The following is a 27,070-nucleotide window of genomic DNA, read 5'->3' on the forward strand; positions in this document are numbered from 1 at the left end:
TTGACCTACATTTCCCCATTTCCTTCTCCCACCGACCCTGGTAGCTACCATCCTACTCTGTTTCTATGTATTCCGCTTTTTTTAGATTCTACATATCCACGAGATCATGCAATATTCTTCTTTCTGTCCTTGGCTTATTTCACTTAGCATAATGTCCTCCAGGTTCATCCATGTTGCTGCAAATGGCAGGATCTCCTTTTCTAAGGCTTAATAATTTTCCTGTGTGTGTGTGTGTGTGTGTGTGTGTGTGTGTGTCAAGGTGCCAGCTGATTAGCTTCCTCTTTATAATTATGTCCTCACATAGCAGAAAGTACGTGTATATGTATATATATACACACATACATACACTCTATCAAAATTTCTTTAAGCATTCCTCCATCAACAGACACTTAGATCATTTCCATATCTTGGATACTATGAAAAACGGTGCAATAATATCTCCATAAGTTGCTGATTTCACTTCCTTTAGGTATATAACCAGAAAAGGGATTGCTGGGTCATATGATAGTTTTAGTTTTAATCTTTTGAGGAATCTGCATACTATTTGCCATAATGACTATACCAATTTACATTCCTACCAACAGTGTGCAAGGTTCCCTTTTTAAAAAAAATTTTTTTGAGAAGGACTCTCGCTCTGTTGCCCAGGCTGGAGTGTAGTGTGCAATCTCGGCTCACTGCAACCTCCACCTCCTGGGTTCAAGCGATTCTCCTACCTCAGCCTCCTGAGTAGCTGGGACTACAGGTGCGTGCCACCATGCCCGGCTAATTTTTTGTATTTTTAGTGCAGACTGGGTTTCACCGTGTTAGCCAGGATGGTCTCGATCTCCTGATCTCATGATCCACCCGCCTCGGCCTCCCAAAGTGCTGGGATTACAGGTGTGAGCCACTGCGCCCGGCCATGGGTTCCCTTTTATCCATACTCTCAACAACACTTGTTATCTCTTGTCTTTTTGATAATATCCATCCTAACAGGTGTGAGGTGATATCTCACTGTGGTTTTGATTTGCATTTCTGTGGTGATTAATGATATTGAGCACTTTTGATATATTTGTTGACCATATTTAGTTATGTCTGGAAAAAATGTATATTCATGTCCTTTGGCCATATTTTAATTGGGTATTATTTTATTATTTCTATTGATTAGAGTGAGTTCCTTATATATTTTGGATATTAGCTTTTATCAAATATATGGTTTGCAAATATTTTCTCTTAATCCATAAGCTATGAGTCCATTTTGTTGTTTCCTTTACTATACAGATGCTTTTTAGTTTGATATATCCCACTTTTTATGTTTGCTTTTGTTGCTTGAGCTTGTGGTATGATATGCCACAAAAAATCATTGCCAAGGCCAATGTCAAGGAGTTTTCCCCCTATGTATTTTTTTCTAGAAATTTCAATTTCATTTCTTATATTTAGGCCTTTAATCCATTTCCATTTGATTTTTGTGTACAGTAAAAGATAAGGGTTCAATTTAATTATTTTGCATGTGGATATCCAGCTTTCCCAACACCATGAATTGAAGAAACTATCCTTTCCCCATTGTACGTTCTTGGTGCCCTTATCAAAAATTAGTTGATCATGTGTGGTTGGATTTACTTCTAAGCTTTCTATTCTGTTCCATTTGTCTATGTCAGTCAATGTGATATACAACATAAACAAAATAAAAGATAAAAACCACATGATCATCTCAATAGATATAGATAAAGCATTTGACAAAGTTAAGCATCCTTTTTTTGATAAAAAAAAAACAACAAAATAGGTATAGGAGATTTTCTCAACACAATAAACTCATTTATGAAGAGCCCACAGTTAACATAATAATCAAGGGGGAAAACTGAAAGCTTTCTCTCTAAGATCCCATACGAGGAAAAGATGACCACCCTTGGCATTTCTATTCAACATAGTACTGAAAGCACGAGCAAGGGCAATCAGGCAAGAAAAATAAATTAAACCCGAGGAGGGAGGAGCCAAGATGGCCGAATAGGAACAGCTCTGGTCTACAGCTCCCAGCGCGAGCGACGCAGAAGACGGGTGATTTCTGCATTTCCATCTGAGGTACCGTGTTCATCTCACTAGGGAGTGCCAGACAGTGGGCGCAGGTCAGTGGGTGAGCGCACCGTGCGCCAGCCGAAGCAGGGGCGAGGCATTGCCTCACTCGGGAAGCGCAAGGGGTCAGGGAGTTCCCCTTCCAGGGGTGACAGACGGCACCTGGAAAATCGGGCCACTCCCACCCGAATACTGTGCTTTTCCGACGGGCTTAGGAAACGGTGCCCCAGGAGAGTATAGCCCGCACCTGGCTCAGAGGGTCCTACGCCCACGGAGTCTCGCTGATTGCCAGCACAGCAGTCTGAGATCAAACAGCAAGTCGGCAGCGAGGCTGGGGGAGGGGCGCCCGCCATTGCCCAGGCTCGCTTAGGTAAACAAAGCAGCCTGGAAGCTTGAACTGGGTGGAGCCCACCACAGCTCAAGGAGGCCTGCCTGCCTCTGTAGGCTCCACCTCTGGGGGCAGGACACAGACAAACAAAAAGACAGCAGTAACCTCTGCAGACTTAAATGTCCCTGTCTGACAGCTGTGAGGAGAGCAGTGGTTCTCCCAGCACGCAGCTGGAGATCTGAGAACCGGCTGACTGCCTCCTCAAGTGGGTCCCTGACCCCTGACCCCCGAGCAGCCTAACTGGGAGGCACCCCCCAGCAGGGGCAGACTGACACCTCACACGGCCGGCCAGGTACTCCAACAGACCTGCAGCAGAGGGTTCTGTCTGTTAGAAGGAAAACTAACAGAAAGGACATCCACACCAAAAACCCATCTGTACATCACCATCATCAAAGACCAAAAGTAGATAAAACCACAAAGATGGGGAAAAAACAGACCAGAAAAACTGGAAACTCTAAAAACCAGAGTACCTCTCCTCCTCCAAAGGAACGCAGTTCCTCACCAGCAACGGAACAAAGCTGGACGGAGAATGACTTTGACGAGCTGAGAGAAGAAGGCTTCAGACGATCAAATTACTCCGAGCTACGGGAGGATATTCAAACCAAAGGCAAAGAAGTTGAAAACTTTGAAAAAAATTTAGAAGAATGTATAACTAGAATAACCAATACAGAGAAGTGCTTAAAGGAGCTGATGGAGCTGAAAACCAAGGCTCGAGAACTACGTGAAGAATGCAGAAGCCTCAGGAGCCGATGCGATCAAATGGAAGAAAGGGTATCAGCCCTGGAAGATGAAATGAATGAAATGAAGCGAGAAGGGAAGTTTAGAGAAAAAAGAATAAAAAGAAACGAGCAAAGCCTCCAAGAAATGTGGGACTATGTGAAAAGACCAAATCTACGTCTGATTGGTGTACCTGAAAGTGACGGGGAGAATGGAACCAAGTTGGAAAACACTCTGCAGGATATTATCCAGGAGAACTTCCCCAATCTAGCAAGGCAGGCCAACATTCAGATTCAGGAAATACAGAGAACGCCACAAAGATACTCCTCGAGAAGAGCAACTCCAAGACACATAATTGTCAGATTCACCAAAGTTGAAATGAAGGAAAAAATGTTAAGGGCAGCCAGAGAGAAAGGTCGGGTTACCATCAAAGGGAAGCCCATCAGACTAACAGCGGATCTCTCGGCAGAAACCCTACAAGCCAGAAGAGAGTGGGGGCCAATATTCAACATTCTTAAAGAAAAGAATTTTCAACCCAGAATTTCATATCCTGCCAAACTAAGCTTCATAAGTGAAGGAGAAATAAAATACTTTACAGACAAGCAAATGCTGAGAGATTTTGTCACCACCAGGCCTGCCCTAAAAGAGCTCCTGAAGGAAGCGCTAAACATGGAAAGGCACAACCGGTACCAGCCACTGCAAAATCATACCGAAATGTAAAGAACATCGAGACTAGGAAGAGACTGCATCAACTAACGAGAAAAATATCCGGCTAACATCATAATGACAGGATCAAATTCACACATAACAATATTAACTTTAAATGTAAATGGACTAAATGCTCCAATTAAAAGACACAGACTGGCAAACTGGATAAAGACTCAAGACCCATCAGTGTGCTGTATTCAGGAAACCCATCTCACGTGCAGAGACACACATAGGCTCAAAATAAAAGGATGGAGGAAGATCTACCAAGCAAATGGAAAACAAAAAAAGGCAGGGGTTGCAATCCTAGTCTCTGATAAAACAGACTTTAAACCAACAAAGATCAAAAGAGACAAAGAAGGCCATTACATAATGGTAAAGGGATTAATTCAACAAGAAGAGCTAACTATCCTAAATATATATGCACCCAATACAGGAGCACCCAGATTCATAAAGCAAGTCCTGAGTGACCTACAAAGAGACTTAGACTCCCACACATTAATAATGGGAGACTTTAACACCCCACTGTCAACATTAGACAGATCAACGAGACAGAAAGTCAACAAGGATACCCAGGAATTGAACTCAGCTCTGCACCAAGCAGACCTAATAGACATCTACAGAACTCTCCACCCCAAATCAACAGAATATACATTTTTTTCAGCACCACACCACACCTATTCCAAAATTGACCATATACTTGGAAGTAAAGCTCTCCTCAATAAATGTAAAAGAACAGAAATTGTAACAAACTGTCTCTCAGATCACAGTGCAATCAAGCTAGAACTCAGGATTAAGAATCTCACTCAAAACCGCTCAACTACGTGGAAACTGAACAACCTGCTCCTGAATGACTACTGGGTACATAACGAAATGAAGGCAGAAATAAAGATGTTCTTTGAAACCAACGAGAACCAAGACACAACATACCAGAATCTCTGGGATGCATTCAAAGCAGTGTGTAGAGGGAAATTTATAGCACTAAATGCCCACAAGAGAAAGCAGGAAAGATCCAAAATTGATACCCTAACATCACAATTAAAAGAACTAGAAAAGCAAGAGCAAACACATTCAAAAGCTAGCAGAAGGCAAGAAATAACTAAAATCAGAGCAGAACTGAAGGAAATAGAGACACAAAAAACCCTTCAAAAAATAAATGAATCCAGGAGCTGGTTTTTTGAAAGGATCAACAAAATTGATAGACCGCTAGCAAGATTAATAAAGAAAAAAAGAGAGAAGAATCAAATAGATGCAATAAAAAATGATAAAGGGGATATCACCACCGATCCCACAGAAATACAAACTACCATCAGAGAATATTACAAACACCTCTATGCAAATAAACTAGAAAATCTAGAAGAAATGGATAAATTCCTCAACACATACACCCTCCCAAGACTAAACCAGGAAGAAGTTGAATCTCTGAATAGACCAATAACAGGAGCTGAAATTGTGGCAATAATCAATAGCTTACCAACCAAAAAAAGTCCAGGTCCAGATGGATTCACAGCCGAATTCTACCAGAGGTACAAGGAGGAGCTGGTACCATTCCTTCTGAAACTATTCCAATCAATAGAAAAAGAGGGAATCCTCCCTAACTCATTTTATGAGGCCAGCATCATCCTGATACCAAAGCCTGGCAGAGACACAACAAAAAAAGAGAATTTTAGACCAATATCCTTGATGAACATTGATGCAAAAATCCTCAATAAAATACTGGCAAATCGAATCCAGCAGCACATCAAAAAGCTTATCCACCATGATCAAGTGGGCTTCATCCCTGGGATGCAAGGCTGGTTCAATATACGCAAATCAATAAATGTAATCCAGCATATAAACAGAACGAAAGACAAAAACCACATGATTATCTCAATAGATGCAGAAAAGGCCTTTGACAAAATTCAACAACCCTTCATGCTAAAAACTCTCAATAAATTAGGAATTGATGGGACGTATCTCAAAATAATAAGAGCTATTTATGACAAACCCACAGCCAATATCATACTGAATGGGCAAAAACTGGAAGCATTCCCTTTGAAAACTGGCACAAGACAGGGATGCCCTCTCTCACCACTTCTATTCAACATAGTGTTGGAAGTTCTGGCCAGGGCAATTAGGCAGGAGAAGGAAATCAAGGGTATTCAATTAGGAAAAGAGGAAGTCAAATTGTCCCTGTTTGCAGATGACATGATAGTATATCTAGAAAACCCCATTGTCTCAGCCCAAAATCTCCTTAAGCTGATAAGCAACTTCAGCAAAGTCTCAGGATACAAAATCAATGTGCAAAAATCACAAGCATTCTTATACATCAATAACAGACAAACAGAGAGCCAAATCATGAGTGAACTCCCATTCACAATTGCTTCAAAGAGAATAAAATACCTAGGAATCCAACTTACAAGGGATGTGAAAGACCTCTTCAAGGAGAACTACAAACCACTGCTCAAGGAAATAAAAGAGGATACAAACAAATGGAAGAACATTCCATGCTCATGGGTAGGAAGAATCAATATCATGAAAATGGCCATCCTTCCCAAGGTAATTTACAGATTCAATGCCATCCCCATCAAACTACCAATGACTTTCTTCACAGAATTGGAAAAAACTACTTTAAAGTTCATATGGAACCAAAAAAGAGCCCGCATCGCCAAGTCAATCCTAAGCCAAAAGAACAAAGCTGGAGGCATCACACTACCTGACTTCAAACTATACTACAAGGCTACAGTAACCAAAACAGCATGGTACTGGTACCAAAACAGAGATATAGATCAATGGAACAGAACAGAGCCGTCAGAAATAATGCCACATATCTACAAGTATCTGATCTTTGACAAACCTGACAAAAACAAGCAATGGGGAAAGGATTCCCTATTTAATAAATGGTGCTGGGAAAACTGGCTAGCCATATGTAGAAAGCTGAAACTGGATCCCTTCCTTACACCTTATACAAAAATCAATTCAAGATGGATTAAAGACTTAAATGTTAGACCTAAAACCATAAAAACCCTAGAAGAAAACCTAGGCATTACCATTCAGGACATAGGCATGGGCAAGGACTTCATGTCTAAAACACCAAAAGCAATGGCAACAAAAGCCAAAATTGACAAATGGGATCTAATTAAACTCAAGAGCTTCTGCACAGCAAAAGAAACTACCATCAGAGTGAACAGGCAACCTACAAAATGGGAGAAAATTTTCGCAACCTACTCATCTGACAAAGGGCTAATATCCAGAATCTACAATGAACTCCAACAAATTTACAAGAAAAAAACAAACAACCCCATCAAAAAGTGGGCAAAGGACATGAACAGACACTTCTCAAAAGAAGACATTGATGCAGCCAAAAAACACATGAAAAAATGCTCACCATCACTGGCTATCAGAGAAATGCAAATCAAAACCACAATGAGATACCATCTCACACCAGTTAGAATGGCAATCATTAAAAAGTCAGGAAACAACAGGTGCTGGAGAGGATGTGGAGAAATAGGAACACTTTTACACTGTTGGTGGGACTGTAAACTAGTTCAACCCTTGTGGAAGTCAGTGTGGCGATTCCTCAGGGATCTAGAACTACAAATTCCATTCGACCCAGCCATCCCATTACTGGGTATATACCCAAAGGACTATAAATCATGCTGCTATAAAGACACATGCACACGTATGTTTATTGCGGCATTATTCACAATAGCAAAGACTTGGAACCAACCCAAATGTCCAACAATGATAGACTGGATTAAGAAAATGTGGCACATATACACCATGGAATACTATGCAGCCATAAAAAATGATGAGTTCACGTCCTTTGTAGGGACATGGATGAAATTGGAAATCATCATTCTCAGTAAACTATCGCAAGAACAAAAAACCAAACACCGCATATTCTCACTCATAGGTGGGAATTGAACAATGAGAACACATGGACACAGGAAGGGGAACATCACACTCTGGGGACTGTTGTGGGGTGGGGGGAGGGGGGAGGGATAGCATTGGGAGATATACCTAACGCTAGATGACGAGTTGGTGGGTGCAGTGCACCAGCATGGCACATGTATACATATGTAACTTACCTGCACATTGTGCACATGTACCATAAAACCTAAAGTATAATAACAATAATAATAATAATAAAAGAAAATAAATAAAAAAAAAAAAAAAAAAAAAAAGAAAAATAAATTAAACCCATCTAAACCAGAAAGAAAGAAGTAAAAATATCCCTGTTTGCAGATGCCTGGTCCAACTAACACACAGAATCAGTGGTGAAAGAGAGTACCTGTAAGAAGGAGAGCCAGCATTCCTACTAGATCCTGGGCACTGTCCAAGCACGTTAACAAAAAACCCAAGAGTGCTCTTCATGCCTGAGCATTGAGGCAAATGAGAGAGTAACAGGGTCTGTAACATGTGAACCACGGCTCTGTCCAAGAGTAAAATGTGGCCCACCATATTTCAAAGTCTGAAGTATCACATTAGGAATAAAGACAGAATTTCCAAAAACAGAGAAGAGCAGAAATTCCTTTCAGCATGTAAATGAGAGGAGAAAGCAATTGTGGCACCGCTCTCAATAATAATAATAATAACATGTTTGATAAATATACCTTTGGTTACTTTTTAAACTAATCTGCCTAATTTTCTGTTGGGGAGCATAAAAATTCTGTTAGGTGACACCAGAAACTTTTGTGTGTTTTAGTTTTATATCTGTATTTCACACATTACCATGAGTATCCTTATACAGTCTTAGAAATAATGTCCTGTATTCCATTTAAATTATATTAATATCTCTAATGAAATTCATGAGTGTCCAGTTTTATGTGTTCAATATGTGCTTTATGAAACACACAATTAATAACTGGTGAAAAGCAAACACAATATACTTTTCAAAGTATATCTTATTTTTCTTAAATGGTACAATTTCTGTAACGCACTAAATTATGCAACCAATAGAAATTATATCAAGAGTTCAAACTTTCGTAAACACTATGGTTTTAATTTGAAGTGATGAAAGTGATTAGAGTTGGGGGCTGCCTTCCACATTTATGACAGGTGGTAATCATTCATTCTTTGGAGATATTGATACATTTTCAGCATAATTAAGAGAAAAACAAATAGAGTAATTATAATGAAATTACAATTATTTTCTATCTATGCAGATGCTTCTCTTTCTAACTTTAAAATGATTCACATTCTCCTGGGACAGCGCAACAATTAGGCTTGCAGAGTAGATTGGAATCAAAATATAAAGAAGGATGGTGCTAAATAGTGAAGTACTAGATAAAACAGCAACTCCAACCAGATGAAAAGATAAGCAGCAATAAAGGATATGAGAACTAAATTCTTTTACTGTTTAAAGGCTTCCTTTCTGTCTGTTGGGGCTACTCTCATGGAAACATAAAGCCAGTTTGTTTTGCTACCTTCTGAACTCATTTTAAGTTGTTCAAAACATACTCTTTGCATAATGCTTCTTTATTTTCAATCACATGTTGTCTATCTAACGAATTGTGAACTACTAAAATCCATACTTGCTGATATTTGTACTTTTAAATGTGTCATCAACTTTAATTAGGACTTGCAAAGTGGGAGGATGGTGACAGGAGACTCGATCAGTTTCTGTAAATAAGTCAAATGCTGCGTCTTCTACTTTCTACCATACACGCATATTAAGAATGGGGTCTGCAGATTCCTTCACACAGTTGTAGGAAGAATTCAGCTTCCCAAACTCTGGATGGAATCTAGAAGTACATTACAGTGAATCAGAAAGCAAAATAGCATCCACCGTGTAGCAGCCAAATTAATCCCATGTGTTTGACAGTAAATCGGCACCCACTAATAGAATCGGAAATTTAGGCCAGCAAAAATCCAACAATTCTGATTAAATATTTAAAATATTAAGACATTAAAAATAAACACTAAAACATCAAAAGTACTAAAAACAAATACTAAAATATTAAAGCATTGAAAACAAATATTAGAATATACTATGATCTTGGCTTAATTAGATAAGACACTTATGTAACTTTAAAACAGCTTCAGGTGATACGGGTGGCTCAAGTCCTATAGGCATCTGGAATTCAAATTCAAAATGAAACCAAAAGTCACCCCTTCATACTCCACCCCATTCTGTCCCTTCAATATTTCCTGAATCAGGGCCACATGAAGCAGACAGATGGGCGACATGGTGGTGTACCTTCTCATTCCTTCATAGCCCTTATCTATCAAGCAGGTCAATGACATTTCCCGGCAGTCAACAATGAATTCAGTACATCTCTTGAATTTGCTCCTCTGTTTTGCCACTGCCATTAAGGTCAGGACTATATCATCTTTTATCTGCACTATTCTGATAGCCATTTAGTTGGTTCTTTCATTTATTTTCAACAAATCTTTACTTGGTGCCTACTCTGTACACATTACCAAAAGCAATAGTCATATGGATGAATCAAAAGCAGTACCTGCTTTCAAGTAACTTTCTCTTGAGCAAAGCAAACTAGACACATACAAAGTATTACCGGCATTTTATAAAAGTTTCTAAAAATATTTCAGATAGAATGTGAGAAATTGTTCAAATTTAATTAATTTCCAATCATCTTGCCTTGCCTGTCTTCAATTTATTTCCCACCCTGAAAGCATAATTATAAAATGCAAATCCTATCAGGTAATCCCTTGCCTAAATTATCTGTGCATTAGTTAAAATTCAACTTATCAATATGCCTTTATAAGAAAGCAGCAGTTCTCAAAGTGTGATTGGGGAACTTGAGGGTGGTCTCTGAGACCTTTTTAGTGGGTCTGCAGGGTCAAAATTATTTTATGGTAAGCCTGAAATATTATTTTTTCCAGTCTCATTCTCTCACAAGTGCACAGTTGAATTTTCCAGACACTGCATAAAGTGTGATATTGCAACAGATTGCATGAAGAAGCAGATATGAGAATCCAGATGTCTTCTATTAAACCAGACAATAAAAATATGCGAAATTGTAAAACAATGCCAATCTCCTTATTAAATTTGGTTTGTTGGGAAAAAATCTTTCATAAAATATATTATTTATGTTAACATGTATTGGGTTGATTATTGTTTTAAATAAATTAATAAATATTTAAAAGTTTCTCAGCTTTAACTTCTAGTACGGCAAATATAAATGGATATAATTCATATACACGCAAACCCTTTGGGATTCTCAATAACTTTTAAGAGTGTAAAGGCACTCTGAGACCAAAAAGTTTGAGAAATGTTGCATTAAAACACGCCAAGTTGTGAGCTGGCCTTGTCTTGTATTGCTGTTTACACTTACTCTGTGTTCCAACCATACTAAAACTTTCCATTTTCCAAAATATGTCATGCTGTCTCCTCCCTCCTGTCACAGACCATGTGTCAACCTCCACCTGCTTTGCACCTTGTTGTACACCAGACAGAAAAGGGACTGAAACAAAGTGAGTCTGAGCCAGAGGAGCATGGGAATGCGTACACAAGGGCCCAGAAGAAAATTCACCTTAGGTGGCTATGTGCTGCTCTGTTGTTCTTGCTTTCAATGTTATGCTCAAATATCTTTCCTGGAAGCCAATCTAAACACTATGTCTACCCCAAAACAGTATCCCCTGTCACTGCACTTTCACAGGACCCTCTGTTAATAATTCAATTAGCATACATTTGGCTATTTTAATTGTTTTTAATAGAAATTGTTCTAGAATATAGAGAATCTTTTTTTTTTTTTTTTGCCCTCTTTTGTTTCCAAATGACAGTCTGAAGTTAATGGGCTTCCCAGAAATTTGAATAAGTGTTTCTAAAATCTAGGAAGCACATTTAAATCTAAGTTTTGCCAACACCTTATGAAATCTTCACACAAAAAAATTCTACTAATCTTAGTATGCATTTCACTTCAAAATCATTACTGGTTTGCAAATGTATCTTTCCCACTAGGATGTTACTTCCATGAGGGCAGAAAACACGACAAGCCCACTACATAAGGAAGGTGATACAGCATTTTAGAAATGATTGTCTTTTAAATCCTTAAACCCACCAAGGCAATCAGATTAATAAGCCATCTTTTTCTTTGATTGACATTTTCAGAATCAGGCTGCCATACTACTGGTCTCCAAGAGTAGTTATGGTAATGTCCTGGGATATTCAAGTGGCACTGGAAGGTTTTGTCTAAAACACATCTTCCCCAGAATAGGAAGTTCCCCTTAGATTAAGGAAATGACTTCTAAGAAAATTGAGTCACATCTTAGAGTGAACTACTTTACTCTTTTAATCAAATTGTTTTGCCTTAATAGCTTGAGTACACATGATAGTGCTCTGAATCATCCTGTCCTCCTAAGCTTCATATGTACTTGCAGGCCTAGTTGAACACATTTGCTGATCAGAGCAAACTTTGACTTCCCTAGGACCTCCAATCTGCTGACCCTATTATATTTGCCATTTCCATCTTCTTCCTCATGTCCTTAATTCCCTTTTAAATATAGTTAAACTTCATGGTTTGTTATTATAAAATTTCACTATGTAAAATCTAAGCTCCTTTGTCCCCCACCCCCAACTCTCTGTCATCCTCAACTAGCAAAAGAATTTGGAATTTACTTCAATCCAGGTATCTGCCTACTCCATTCCTGTCCTCAAGTATCTGAAATGTTTAGAGAAAAACAAATAGCAATGCTGTCTCACTTTATGTTTGTGTCATGAAACTACAAGTGGCCTGATCTGCTTCCAGGCAACAAATCTCCATTTCTCTATTGGACTAATTCTCTCATTCTCTGAGTTGGCAGTTCCAAACCTTCTTCTGTCTCAAAGCTCCAGCACAGATTTATTCCTCCTCATTCATAGTTGATTTCCTTGCTTCTTTATTCACTTCAGGAACAGAAACAGTTAGAAGATAATGTGCATATTCTTTCACCACCAGATCTAATAACCTGCCTGCCTCCACGCCAAATATTTCGTCTCCTCTCCTGCTACAACCCCTCCACCTGTGCGTTGAATCCTGTTTTCTCTCCCCTATTTAAGACTTTCAGAAATTTCTCCTGTCCTCCCTGCATTACAGCTTCCCCCTCATTACTGAATCATTATCATTAGTATATGACATCCTGTGATAAACCTGATTTAAAAAAAAAAATCTATTGACCCCATTTCCCTTTGTTGTCACTCTAATTCTCTTCTCTTTGCAGCAAAACCCTTTATAAGAGTTGTCTCTCCTCGCTCACCATCATCACTTCTTCCCTCTCCTTTCTCTCCCCAAATATTCCTGGCCAAGCTTTTTTCTCACAAGTCTTATAAAACAGTTACAATAAGTCACTGGTTACCTCCCTCTTACCAAATTCAGTGGTCACTTCCAAGGCTTTATCTTAACCTCTTGGCAATATTTGGCACAGTCAATCACACTCAACTTTGTAAAATAATTTCTACACTTTCTTCATATTCTCATATTGTTCTACATAACTGGCTGCCTGCTCCTTCTGCTCCATATGGTTGTTTTCTCCTTTCTTCCTAAAATAAATGCTGGAGTTTTCCAATGCCTAGTTCTCAGATCTTTTCTTTCTCACTATATTCACTCCCTAGGTGATCTCCTTTACTCCCAGTGGCTAATGACTTCTAAATTTATATCTGTATTTATAATCTTGCCTGTAAACTCCAGACATGTGTATCCAATTGCCAACTCAGTGCTTCTGTTTTCTCAATGTTTCGTGGACATTTTTACACTTGATGTAAATAAAACAGAACTCTTGATTCCCCATCCTCATCCCTAATCCTCACTGTAGTAAATGTCACCACCATTAACCCATTATTCCTGTCAAATACTTAGGAGTTACCATTGATTCCTATCTGTCCACCAGAGGCTGGATAGCTTACATTTACACATCCGGATTCCTTCTCCTCCTTTCTTAATGTGACTGAGTGGGAAGCACCAGCAGCAGAGCAGAGAAAGGAGAATAAATCTGGGGAATTTATTTCCCTGGCTGCCTCTCTGTGGGTTCACAGATGGATGGCTAATGTCACGCCGGAGTCTCCACACTCCCCTTTTCGTCTCAGGTTTTTGATAACTTCTCTCTGCCTTCTATACCTTTTGGCTTAGGGGTATAATGTCTTCCTGTTCGTAATAACAATGATGTCCGTATGCTTACCTTGTGATTTAGCCTGCTCTCACCTTTGTAAGGAGCCCACTTGTTCAACTGCTTGCAATTACCCAACTGGTATGTGTTTCTTGCCAATAGCCTAATTCGCCTCACACCCATATTCAACTCATCAGCAAATGCTGCCTTTTCCACTTCAAAATATATTCCAAACTTAACTAATTTTCTCCACCTCCACCATTCCAACACTAGTTTAAGCCAGTTTAATTTCTCACCTGGATTAGAGCGACAGTTTAGTACATCTGCTCTCTCTTCTCCTCCCATGCTATTCTCCACACAATAGCTGGTGTCATCCTTTTAAAAAGTAACTCACACAATGCATTCCCCTGCTGGCAAGCTCCCAAAGGTTTTCCAGCACACTTCGAATAAAATAAAGCACTCTAATTCCTTATAATGGTCAACAAGGTTCTGTTTAGTTGGCCATGGCTTCTTCCAATCTCATTGCCTGTCACTCTCCCTAAAGCTTGCTTGTACTGCTTCAATCACAGCCTCCTTGAAGTTCCACTAACACTCACATTGTGATCCTACTTCAGATAATGTGCACTCAATATCACTTTATAAGGAATGTTCTTACCCTAGGTACTTAAGGATCTATTTCTCTTTTCATTCTCCCTCTGCTTAAATGTCACCCCAATAAGAAGTCCTTCCTGAATGTACTATCTAAAATAACAACCCATATTCTGTATGCACTTACACAGCTTTAATTCTCTCCATAATATTCATTACTGCTTCATCTGGTCTATCTATATATTAATTTGTCTATTTTCTCTTTCATCCACTATACTACATACTCCATGAGTGAAGGGAATGCCACTTTTATTCATCACCGTATTATCAGTACCTAGACTAGTACATGGCACATAGAAGTCCTAAATAAATGCACGGTGGATTAATGAATGAGAATGGAAATATATAAAATGAACTGATGATATGTAAAGCCAAACTTAAACAAAAACTTAAATGAAAAGCCAATTTATAGTCCAAATTTGCCTAATAAGCAAATATGAAAAGCAGATTGATAAAATAGCATCAGGTTAAAGTAACCTGATTCATCCTCTAACACTGGAACTGTTCTTTGCAACGGGTCAAGACATATCCAAAGCCGATTAAGATTTCCTGATATAATTTGGATATTTGTCCCCTCAAATCTTCTGTTAAAATTTGATCCCCAACAGAGTCAGAGCCACTGCCGCTCTCCCTCTCCTCTCCTCCCCAGAGCCACCAGACCCTCAGGGTCTCTACAGCCTGCCTCCTCAGCCTAGCCCGCCCCTGCCCCCACCCCCATGCCCCAGCACCATGCCTTAGAAGACCTTCAAGCAGCCTGCACCTTAAGACAAAGAGTAGATGTCTCACTTATCAGAGAGCAGCATCCAACCAGAATCCCAGTGATAATAGGATACAAGAGTGAGGAGCAGCTGCCTGTTCTGGATAAAACAAAGTTCCTCGTGCTAGCTAATCAAGCCTTCTTCCTGTTGGTGACTGGGCACAGAATGATGAGCGCCACCTCGCTGATTTCAGAGGTGTATGAGGAGTGAAAAGGATGAAGATGGCTTCCTATATACGGTATATGCCTCCCAATAGATTTTGGAAATCGTCACCGTAAAACTAGATAAAAATGCATTTATTCTAGAAGTTTACACCATTACCAAAGAAAAAAAGGAGTGTTACCAACTGAGATGGATCAGTTTATCTAATCACAGATCATCAAAACATAGTGTTCCCACCTAGGAAGTTAGGAAGTTGTTCTTGTATTTAAACAGAAAAACTGAGCTCCAAAAGAACACATTCAGGTCTAGAAACTATATTATTTAACCTAGGCTAGCTTGCTTTCAAATTTTAGAATTTTTAAAATAAAATATTTTGTATTCTAAGTTACCAATAAAATAGATCTTCGAGTTATTTTAATATTGTTTTCCCCCAAATAGGAACTTTCAATTCTAGCAGTAATTTAAAGGTATTCAGAGAGACACGGAGTCTTCTCTTTAGGTTCACAGAACCTGCCACCTTTTTTAGAGGGGTTTTTACTCAACTAGAGAAATCTCTCTAAGAGGATCTTTAAGCATACGTTGTGAAGCATAATCCCTCAAAATGCATATGCCATAGTAGTTGGCACAAGTGCAGGGTAAATGGGGTGTGTAGGAAAACAACTCTAGCCAGGCGTGGTGGCTCACACCTATAATCCCAGCACTTTGGGAGGCCGAGGTGGACGGATCACCTGAGGTCAGGAGTTTGAGACCAGCCTGGCCAATATGGTGGAACCCCGTCTCTACTAAAAATAGAAAAATTAGCCAGGTGTGGTGGCACACGCCTCTAATCCCAGCTACTCGGGAGACTGAGGCAGGAGAATCGCTTGAACCCGGGAGGCAGAGGTTGCAGTGAGCCGAGATCGCGCCACTGCACTTCCGCCTGGGCCACAAGGCAAGACTCCATCTCAAAAAAAAAAAAAACAAAGAGAAAGAAAAAGAAAACAACTCTGACTGTGAACTGCTGCTCAAGGTTCCTGATTCCTATCAGAAGTACACCAAAAGTCTATGCTCTTGCAAGTGTTAGACAGCTATTTGATTTGTTCTCTGGATAGTTACATACATAAAAACACCACCACTCAATAGGAAACTTTAATAATTCATAATTTTAGTCTAGTTTCTTAGAAGATCCCAGAGAAAAAGAGTGGCATTTCTTCTATTTCAGGTTTTGTCTGATCTAAGTGCTCAAACTGGTGTCTGCGTTGGTAAAGAAACCAGCAGTGTACCAGTGTCATTCTTTAGGACAGCCACAGAAACCATAAAACAGTAAAACTAAAAGCATAACAATTAAGATGCACTCCCTTCTACCTTTTGGCTTATAGCTATGGATGATCCCCATTTTTTAAAGTGTGTAACTAAATAGTATTAAAAGGTTCTCACACTTTTATTTTTTATTTCATTTTATTTTATTTTTTGAGATAGGGTCTTACTCCATGACCCAGGCTGGAGTGCGGTGGCACAAATACGGCTCACTGCAGCCTCGATCTCCCGGGCCCAAGGGATGGGATTCGTTTGTCTCAGCCTCCCGGGTAGCTGGGACTACAAGGCACATGCTATCACACCTGACTAATTTTTTTGAAAGGTTCTCACATTTTAAACAGTATTTCAGTAGTTCACTGTTAGGTCAAATGACCATCAGAATTCTCCCACCCTAAGTCCATGCCAGTTTTGGAGAAAACATAGCAAAAGGGGACATGTGCTGTTTACAAATATTTTATTTGTTTGTTCTTTGAGACAGAGTCTCACTCCGTCACCCAGTCTGGAGTGCAGTGGCGCGACCTCAGCTCACTGCAACCTCTGCCTCCCGGGTTCAAGCGATTTTTGTGCCTCAGCCTCCCGAGTAGCTGGGACCACATTCACGCCACCACGACCAGCTAATTTTTGTATTTTTAGTAGAGAGGTGGTTTTGCCGTGTTGGCCAGGCTGGTCTCAAACTCCGACTGCAAGTAATCCACCTACCTCAGCCTCCCAAAGTCCTGGGATTACAGGCATGAGCCACCATGCCTGGCTTTTATTATTTATTATTTATTTATTTATTTATTTATTTATTTTTTGAGACAGGGTCTCACTCTGTCACCCAGGCTGGAGTGCAGTGGTGTGATCTCAGCTCACTGCAACCTCCACCTCCCAGGCTCAAGCGATCCTCCCACCTCAGCCTCCCAAGTAGCTGGAATTACAGATGTGTGCCACCATACCCGGCTAATTTTTTGTATTTTAGTAGAGATGGGGTTTCACCATGTTGGCCAGGCTGGTCTTAAATTCCTGACCTCAAATTATATGCCCACCTCAGCCTCCCAAAGTGCTGGGATTATAGACGTGAACCACCATGCCTGGCCTGTTTACAAATATTAATGTCAGGAGTTAAACATCTTCAAGTCCAACCATGATAAAAGACCAATGCTTCCTACTACTTGCATGGGGTTCACTATTTACTTTTTCTCAGGAGTATCACAGGAAGATCACAATTACACCAGTTTAGACTGTACACGCAGCAATTCACAACTTACTCCTGTGTGTTTCGGTGTATCTGGAAGATCTGTATCTGTTAATGAACATTGTTTACTGTAATAGAGGGGAAAATAAGATTCCTGCATCTGGGCCCTTGACTGATAATTAAAGGGGTTCCTGTTACCTGCTCTCCCTGTTACATGCATCTGTCCACTTGGCTAACTTTTAATATGTACATTTTTATATTATGTAAATTCTTAACAGGCCTATCTCATATAAATTGTATACATCATTATATCTGACATTATTGTAACTACTGTACAATCAATAAAATTCCTGTAAGAAACACTGCTTAAAACAAATATCATGCTGAGGGGTGACCCATATCCCACATTAGTTGGTGGTCACTTTATTTATAGGATGCTTAAAATAAATATATTTTAATGAACTAAGAAGTTGAAGAAAAGCACAATTAAAAGCTATCAAAAAAACTGATGCCCAGTGTTGAAAGTGGGGCCAGGTGGGAGGTGTTTGGATCATGGGGATAGATCCTTCATGAATGACTTGATGCCTTCTCTCCACGTAATGAGTAATTTCTCACTCTATTAGTTCTCACAAGATGTGATTGTTAAAAAGAGTTTTGCATCTCCTCTTTTCCTGCTCCCTCTCTTACCATGTGACACTCCTGCTCCCCTTCTCCTTCTGCCATGATTAAAGCTTCCTGAGTTCCTCACTAAAAGCAGAACTTGGTGCCTGTGCCTGCCTCTTGTACAGCCTGCTGACCTTTTAACCAAGTAACCACTTTTCTTTTTAACTTACCCAGCCTCAGCTATTCCTTTAGAGCAAAGCAAAATGGACTAAGACACTTCCTTTCCTGGACAATTCCTTTATGGGTATGTTAGGGTTTGATGCTCTAGGTTTCCTGTTTTTGTGTTCCATGGCTGAGCAAGACCCCATGTTTATGAACATGAATTCTTTTAAAGAATTACTATACGATATATCATACACATAACATGTATATGCCTAGCAATAAATAATAAAAAGAATAACTGGACACCTATACTTAGGATAAGATATAAATATTGCCAAGAATTTTTGAAGTTACATCTTTCTCAGATTTCAACCTTCTTCTCTTTTTGAAATTTAATCATTATCCTGAGTTGTGAATCAATTACTTCCTTGCCTTTTTAAATGATGTTATTTTATATGAAAACAATATAGACTTGCAAAAAATCGAAATTATTGACTATCCTTGTTAATTGTGTTTTCACTCATCATTGTGTTAAAGATTCATCCATGCTCATGTATTCAATTCTAGTCTAGTCATTCTCACTTGCGTACATTATTCTATTATTTATCCATGTTATTCTTGATGGGCTTTTCAGTGGTTTTCAGTTTGCTGTGCTAGACTTTACAAGTTGCTATGAATACTGTCTTACATATCTTTCTGTTACTATTGGCCTTGGCACCATCCATTTTCTTTAGAAGACTATATACTTCTATTTTTAATCAATTTTGCATTTACCTTGCAATTACTCTGAGGGAAACTTTGTTTTCCTCATTCTGGCATTCTTAGTTAGCAGTTTACTGTAGCCCTTTGAAAATATGCTGACATCACCTTAGATAATTCATTCAGAGAAACTATTAAATTAACACAGTAATGCCAATTAACTGTCTCTGTAGAGCTGTTTTCTGTTCCTTAGAGGCCCCACAGAAGCCTCTGACATGTTTTGGGTGATATGTAAAAGATTTTATAGTTCTATCACATAATTTCCTTTTTTCATAAAATTGTGTTGGTGTTCCCTAAGTATCTTAAATTGAATTAACTCTAAATAAATATATAGGAACTCTGGTGGAATAAGAAAAAAGGAAGTACTACTTCTATCTCAAATAGGTGAAGCAATTACTCATTTCAGTGTCCACTTTCAATTGATCAGTTGATTTCAGCCTTCCTTACACTGAGGGTCTAAATTCTTCTCACTAAAGGAGCCTGCCAGATTTAACAAATAAAAATAGAGGACACCATGTTAAATTTGAATTTCAGATAAATAATAAATAAAATTTTAGTGGCAATATATCTAACGTAACATTTGAGATCTACTCATACTAAAAAAAGTATTCATCCTTTATCTGAAATGCAATTAACTATGCATACCGTATTTTATCTGGCAACCCTATATCGATTCTACTAGTTAGAGCACTCAAGGTTTCCCTCAAGCTGTTCGATTTAAGATATTTCTTGTATGTCAAAAAGTCACTAGCTATGGGACAGTTAGCTGACTTTTCACTGTTCTTGCCTACATCTTCATTTTATAGAGTACATTACCTTCAAACAAAACACTGAGAGGCTTCTAAAAACTATTTTGCTTAAGGAGGATCACTTTTGCTCATGGTTCTCTAATAAGAACATTTTCCAAGGTGCAGCAAGTTTCAATCTTCAAAAACCCGCAGCTACTCACAGTGTAAGATGCCTGTCGGGGTGGGGCTCTGGGCCTGGAAAAACTAGAGCAATCTGGATGCTGCGAGGAGGCGAGCAGGTAAGAAGCTTTCTGAACCTCATGGGATCCCATACTGGCAACTGCCTTGTCAGAATAGTTTATTGTCTCCTTTAGCCAATCAGATTGCTGTTTGATTGCCACGCGCTTACTTCCTTCACTACCATCAGTCCTAACCGCAGGCCAACTTTCTTCCCAGAGCTTTTAGGGGCCTGGCCTTTGCAGTTCCAGATCTGCTAGAGCAAACGTCGTTCAAGATGTCCCACCAAGAGGGCAGCACAGATGGCTTACCAGACTTAGGGACGGAAAGCCTGTTCAGCAGCCCAGAGGAGCAGTCTGGAGCGGTGGCGGTGATGGAGGCCTCCTCAGACATTGACATAGCGACCTCAGAGCTGAATGTGACAGTGACCGGAGATGGCAGTGATAGCATGGATGGTGGATTCCCCAATGATGCCAGCACAGAAAATCGAAGCTCAGACCGAGAAAGTGCAAGTGAAGACATCGAACTTGAGAGCTTGGAGGACTTTGAGCATTTCCTCATGAGTGGTGAAAGTTTATTCGATTACCCTTTAGTGGGAGAGGAGGAGACAGAAATGGACGAGGAAGACGAGGAGATACAGGAGGAGGGAGGGGAGGAGGAGGAAGAGGAGGAGGAGGAGGAGGAGGAAGAAGAAGAAGAACAGCCTCGGGCGGGTCCACAATGCAGTGGCGGCAACCATGAGCAGTATTCGTTAGAGGAGGATCAGGCGCTGGAGGAGTGGGTTTCCTCAGAGACATCTGCTCTGCCCCGACCTCGCTGGCAGGTCGTTACTGCTCTTCACCAGCGGCGGCTGGGTTCACGCCCCCGCTTTGTATATGAGGCCTGTGGGGCAAGAGCCTTTGTGCAGCGTTTCCGCCTGCAATATCGTCTTGCAGACCATGTCGGCTGTGTCAATACTGTACACTTTAACCAGCGTGGCACCCGACTGGCCAGTGGCGGTGATGACCTAAAGGTGATAGTGTGGGACTGGGTGCAACAGAGGCCGGTACTGAACTTTGAAAGTGGTCACACAAATAATGTCTTCCAGGCCAAGTTCCTTCCTAACTGTGGTGATTCCACTCTGGCCATGTGTGCCCGTGATGGGCAGGTACGGGTAGCAGAATTAATTAATGCATCATATTTCAAGAATACTAAGTGTGTGGCCCAGCACAGGGGACCTGCCCACAAGTTGGCTCTGGAGCCTGACTCTCCTTATAAGTTCCTGACTTCAGGTGAAGATGCTGTTGTCTTCACCATTGACCTCAGACAAGACCGGCCAGCTTCAAAAGTTGTGGTAACAAGAGAAAAGGATAAGAAAGTGGGACTGTATACAGTCTCTATGAATCCCGCCAATACCTACCAATTTGCAGTGGGTGGACAAGATCAGTTTGTAAGGATTTATGACCAGAGGAGAATTGATGAGAGAGAAAACAATGGAGTGCTCAAGAAATTCACTCCTCATCATCTGGTTAATTGTGATTTCCCAATAAACATCACCTGCATTGTGTACAGCCACGATGGCACAGAGCTGCTAGCCAGCTACAATGATGAAGACATTTACCTCTTCAACTCCTCTCACAGTGATGGTGCTCAATACAGTAAGAGATTTAAGGGGCACAGAAATAATACCACAGTCAAAGGTGTTAATTTCTATGGCCCCAGGAGTGAGTTTGTAGTGAGCGGTAGTGATTGCGGGCACATCTTCTTCTGGGAGAAATCATCCTGCCAGATCATCCAGTTCCTAAAGGGGAACAGAGAAGGTACAATAAACTGTCTTGAACCCCACCCTTACCTACCTGTGCTGGCATGCAGTGGCCTAGATCATGATGTCAAGATCTGGACACCCACAGCTAAAGCTGCCACTGAGCTTACTGGGTTAAAGAAGGTGATTAAGAAGAACAAGTGGGAACGAGATGAAGATAGCTTGCACCATGGCAGCCTGTTTGACCAGTACATGCTTTGGTTCCTCATGCGTCACCTGACACAGAGAGGTCATCACCAGGACTGGAGAAGTGGTGAAGCCGAATTTCCAGATGAAGAGTCGGATGAATCTTCCAGCACTTCAGAGACATCCGAGGAGGAGGTCCAAGACCGAGTGCAGTGCATGCCATCCTGAAGACCTCATATCCAGTCCAGCTAGATGCCACCTAAGTACACTGGACTTTAAAATTCAGTTTGACTAATTTAGAATTGTCAATAGATTAATAGATTTGCTTTTTGTCTTCTATTTTCCATAATATATGCTGAAAACCATCTCTTCCATTCCTTCCTCTCTACTTTCCTTTCTTTCTTCTACACATTCTTTCTCTCGTTCCTCTCCTCTTGGTTTCTTTACGCCTCTTTTGTTACCCCTTATTCTTACATGAGTGCATACGCAACTTATTTATGCCTCTTTTCCTTTGTTCCCTTATAGTTGACCTCTAAATTTTCTGAATTTTGCTGAAAAAATTAATACCCTTATTAGATGCATCTACTCAAATCTGACGGTCTGAAAACAGTTACCTTTTTACTTTTTTTCATCTTTAACAATTTTTTCTGAAGATCAAGTTCTTCAGTTGACCTGAAAATTACAGAAATATGTTTCTTCTTTAGAAGTAAAATAAGACAAACTATAGTTTTGTTCTGTCGATACTGACACTTGGGCCGCACACACACAGTCTCAGAAAAGGAAAAGAGAAGTAGTGTGTAGATTAATTCTTAACACTTGGCCACACACACACACAGTCTCAGAAAAGGAAAACAGGAGAGGTAGTATGTAGATTAATTCCTAACCAGATAATTCATCTCCTTAGAATAAATAACATTGGATTGCCTACATTTTCTGAATCCATATATTAATAATGTTGAAAAATTTAAGTACACTGTAGCTGATAAGAACTAAATTAAATTTGATCACATGACATTGTTTACTCTGTGCATTAAGTTTTCTTGAAGTTTTAAGGTTGGGAACTCCCACAGGGTTACCTTCCAGGAAGTCCTCCTGGGACAAGCATCTCCTATAAATGCCAGCTTACTGATATAAAAATCTCTCATATTTGAAAATACATTTTAATTAACTTTTAAGAACAAGTTGCAATAAAGATTGTTTATACTTACACATAACCATTTGGTGTAATTGGTAGAAAAATCCTATTTGACATCCTCACATTGCTTAAAATTCTCTCTGCTGTTTAAGTTGCTTTAAAAATTGTTTTATGCCTCATTTAATATAAATTAAATAAGGGTACTGGATGCCCAATTACTGCTCAATAAAAATATTCATCTTTATTTTATATGTGTTATTTGTGTGAATGAATTCAGAAGATCACCTTGCCCCCAACACCCATGAACTATACCACACCATTCTTTGCAGACTTTTGGGAAAGAAAGATGTAATGAAACATCCCGTGTCCTGACAATGGCTTTTCTTTGATAATACTTCTCGAAATGAGTATTATCTCTGTGTTCTGGGGAAAATGTAGAGTAATTTGCATAATGAGATTAGAATTTAGAAAGGAACGTAACGACTGAAGTTCCTGCTCACTGAGATCCAAAGTTACAGACAACTGCCTGGGTGTCTAGGAGCCTCAATAAGCCCCTACCAAGGTCCGCTGTCAGGAAAGGATCTTAAGAGTCCCAAAAGAGAATTTATGGGCCATAAGAAGAGAGTTATAAACTAGAATTCCAAGTTTGGGGCACCCTGCATAACTTCATGGGATACATACCAGCAATAATACTAACAAAACATTTTTAAAAAATCATTTGGGATTTCAAGTGACAGTGTCAGTGTGAGCAAAAGTGAAAGCAGATAAATTATGCAGTTCTTTTCCCACCTGCTGTTTAGAAGGTCTGCCTCTGGGGGATTTATATTCTGCTCACTTAACTAAACTAAAACTTTACTCAGAGTTCCCTGAATGGTTCTGAGACTGCTTGTGCTACCAGAGGCATTTAGTAAAATATTTGGGAGGCAAAGGTAAAGTAGTAGCCACATTTGTTTTATGCTCAGAAAGGTGCTGCTGCAGCTCATGAATATTTTTGCTTATATCCTGGCTTACCTTGGTGTGGGGCAGCAGCTGGGCCCACAATTGCTCCAGTTCTCCCTCATATCTTCCTCCTTCTTCACCAGCTCCATAAAAAGAATGCCCACTTTTTTTTTGGCAGGACATTCATGTCACTGACATTGGAGGTTTAGAGGCAGTGGAAGATCAACATGGGTCCCAGTCAGTCCTTGAGAGCTCCAGATATTCCTCATGGATTCCATTTACCCTTGCTTCCTCTACTTTGCATCATCTCTTCTTCCTGACTTCCCTGCTGACTTCAGGTTCCAGCATATGATGCAAAGACAGAAGCCTCACTGAGACTGATGAAGCAGCTTCCACAATTCAATAAGGCCTAGACCCTATTATAAGTCCCTTCTTATGTGTGTATCACCCCATATGTGTATCATCTTATATTTGTTCAATCAGATTGTTTGTTTTTCTGATTGAACCCTGACTGATGCAACCTCCCCCGCATACTTTGGACTGAATAAATCCCCTGGTTACTTAAACTTGGACATTTGCCATCTGGAGGAATTATAGGTCCCTAAAGGGAGAAGTTGAAGTTGATACACACACACACACACACACACACACACATATTCTTATATTCTCAGTGTGAGCTGAGCTGAGACCCACTGAATCACTCAGAAGTGGCCCAGTCCTGGGAGCAGGAGAGAAAGGGAAGGGTGACATGGTAAGAATCCCATTCTTGAGATATACCTAATGCTAGATGATGAGTTAGTGGGTGCAGCGCACCAGCATGGCACATGTATACATATGTAACTAACCTGCACATTGCATACATGTACCCTAAAACCTAAAGTATAATAATAATAAATAAATAAATAAGAAAATATATTAAAAATAAAATAAAATAAAATATATGGATGAGTAAAAAAAAAAAAAAAAAAAAAAAAAAAAAAAAAGAATCCCATTCTTACTCAGTGCTGGGGAGCTGGAGAACACCACCTCCTTCTCCTGGCCTGCTCCAGGTTCTAGGAAGGAGAGCAGATGGAGTCTCAGGCCTGTGGCTTCCTGTCTACATTGCTGCTCCCTGGGTTGGAGGGTAGCTAAGAGATCTGGGGAGAGAAGGGGACAGAATCGGGAAAAGATGTTCATCAAGAAAGATGACAACCAGGGGTGAGGGCTAAAAGTGAATCAAAGATAAAACACCACTGGCCGGGCGCAGTGGCTCATGCCTGTAATCCCATCACTTTGGGAGGCCAAGACAGGTGGATCACGAGGTCAGGAGTTTAAGACCAGCCTGGCCAAGATGCTGGAAACGCCATCTCTACTAAAAACACACAAAAAATTAGCTGGGCGTGGTGGCACACGCCTGTAATCCCAGCTACTTGGGAGGCTTAGGCAGGAGAATCGCTTGAACCTGGGCGGCAGAGGTTGCAGTGAGCCGAGATCGCACCACTGCGCTCCAGCCTGGGCGACTCCAGAGCAAGACTCCGTCTCAAAAAATAAAATAAAAATAACAGAGACAAAACACCACTAAAAAAGAAGAGAGGAGAGAAACGAAACTAAAATCCACCCCAAATCTAAACCTGCCTGGAAGAAAAGAAAGTCCTCTGGTCTCATAGAGACATTATTTGGCAAGGCTGGCTTTGCTGTAGGAGCGCTCAGGCCTCAGCCCAGCCCTGGAGATGGGGGACACAGCCTCTACACCTCATCCTAGTCCTGGCGGGGGGGCAACTTCCTCTTAGTCATCCTCCTTGGCTTCCTCTCTCCCTCACTCTCTCTCTCTCCCTGTCTCTGTCTCTCTCAATGAATCTGATGTAGTATAGGCATACTTTGTTTTATTGCACTTCACTTTATTGTGCTTTGCAGATATTGCTTTTGTTTTGTTTTGTTTACAAATTGAAGTTTTTTGGCAACTCTGCAATAAGCAAGTCTATCAGCACCATTTTTCCAACAGCATGTGGTCACTTCATGCCTCTGCCACATTTTGGTAATTCTTGCCATACTTCAAATGTTCCTTATAATTTTATCTGTTATGGTGATTTGTAATTGAAGATCTTTTCTTTTTTTTCTTAGACAGTCTGGTTCTGTTACCCAGGCTGGAGCGCAGTAGTGCAATCATAGCTCACTGCAGCCTCCTGGGTTCAAGGGATCCTCCCACCCCAGCCTCCCAGGTAGGAGGGACTACATGCCTGAACCACTACACCTGGCTAGCCTATTTTTTACAAAATTTTGTGAGAGGTGGGGTCTCGCTGTGTTGCCCAGGCTGGTCTGGAACTCCTGGCCTCAAGTGATCCTCCTGAGCAACTGGGATTACAGGCAAGATGTGATTGGTGATATTTGATGTCACCATAGTGATTGTTTTGGCACACCATGAACTGTGCCCATTATAACATGATGAACTTATTCAATCAATGTTGTGTGTGTTCTCAGTGCCCCACCGATCAGCCATTCCTGTGTCTGTCTCCCTCTTATTATGGCCTCTCTTTTCCCTAAGACACAAAAATATGGAAATTAGGCCAGTCAATAACCCAACAATGGCCTCTAAGTGTTCAAGTGAAAGGAAGAGTCACACGTTTCTCACTTTAAATCAAAAGCTAGAAATAATTAAGCTTAGTGAGGAAAGCATCAAAAAA

The 27,070-nt window shown here is 40.2% G+C and overlaps 2 protein-coding genes across 3 annotated transcripts in view; both read left to right on the forward strand.

The window, feature by feature from the left end:
• The window catches only part of LOC129024732 (DDB1- and CUL4-associated factor 8-like protein 2), a 171,461-nt gene extending 147,739 nt beyond the window's left edge, over positions 1–23,722 (forward strand). For both annotated transcript variants that reach the window (XM_054471924.1, XM_054471923.1), the window contains one exon: positions 20,629–23,722. In XM_054471924.1, coding sequence (XP_054327899.1) covers positions 20,687–22,564 — 1,878 coding nt within the window. In that variant the 5' untranslated portion in view covers positions 20,629–20,686 and the 3' untranslated portion in view covers positions 22,565–23,722. The remainder of the gene's footprint in view (positions 1–20,628) is intronic.
• LOC129024733 (melanoma-associated antigen B10) overlaps positions 1–27,070 on the forward strand; it is a 152,131-nt gene that overhangs the window by 55,088 nt on the left and 69,973 nt on the right. The gene's annotated exons all lie outside the window — the stretch shown is intronic.

The sequence above is a fragment of the Pongo pygmaeus genome, chromosome X (genome assembly GCF_028885625.2).
Source record: "Pongo pygmaeus isolate AG05252 chromosome X, NHGRI_mPonPyg2-v2.0_pri, whole genome shotgun sequence".
NCBI classification, from domain to species: Eukaryota; Metazoa; Chordata; class Mammalia; order Primates; family Hominidae; genus Pongo; species Pongo pygmaeus.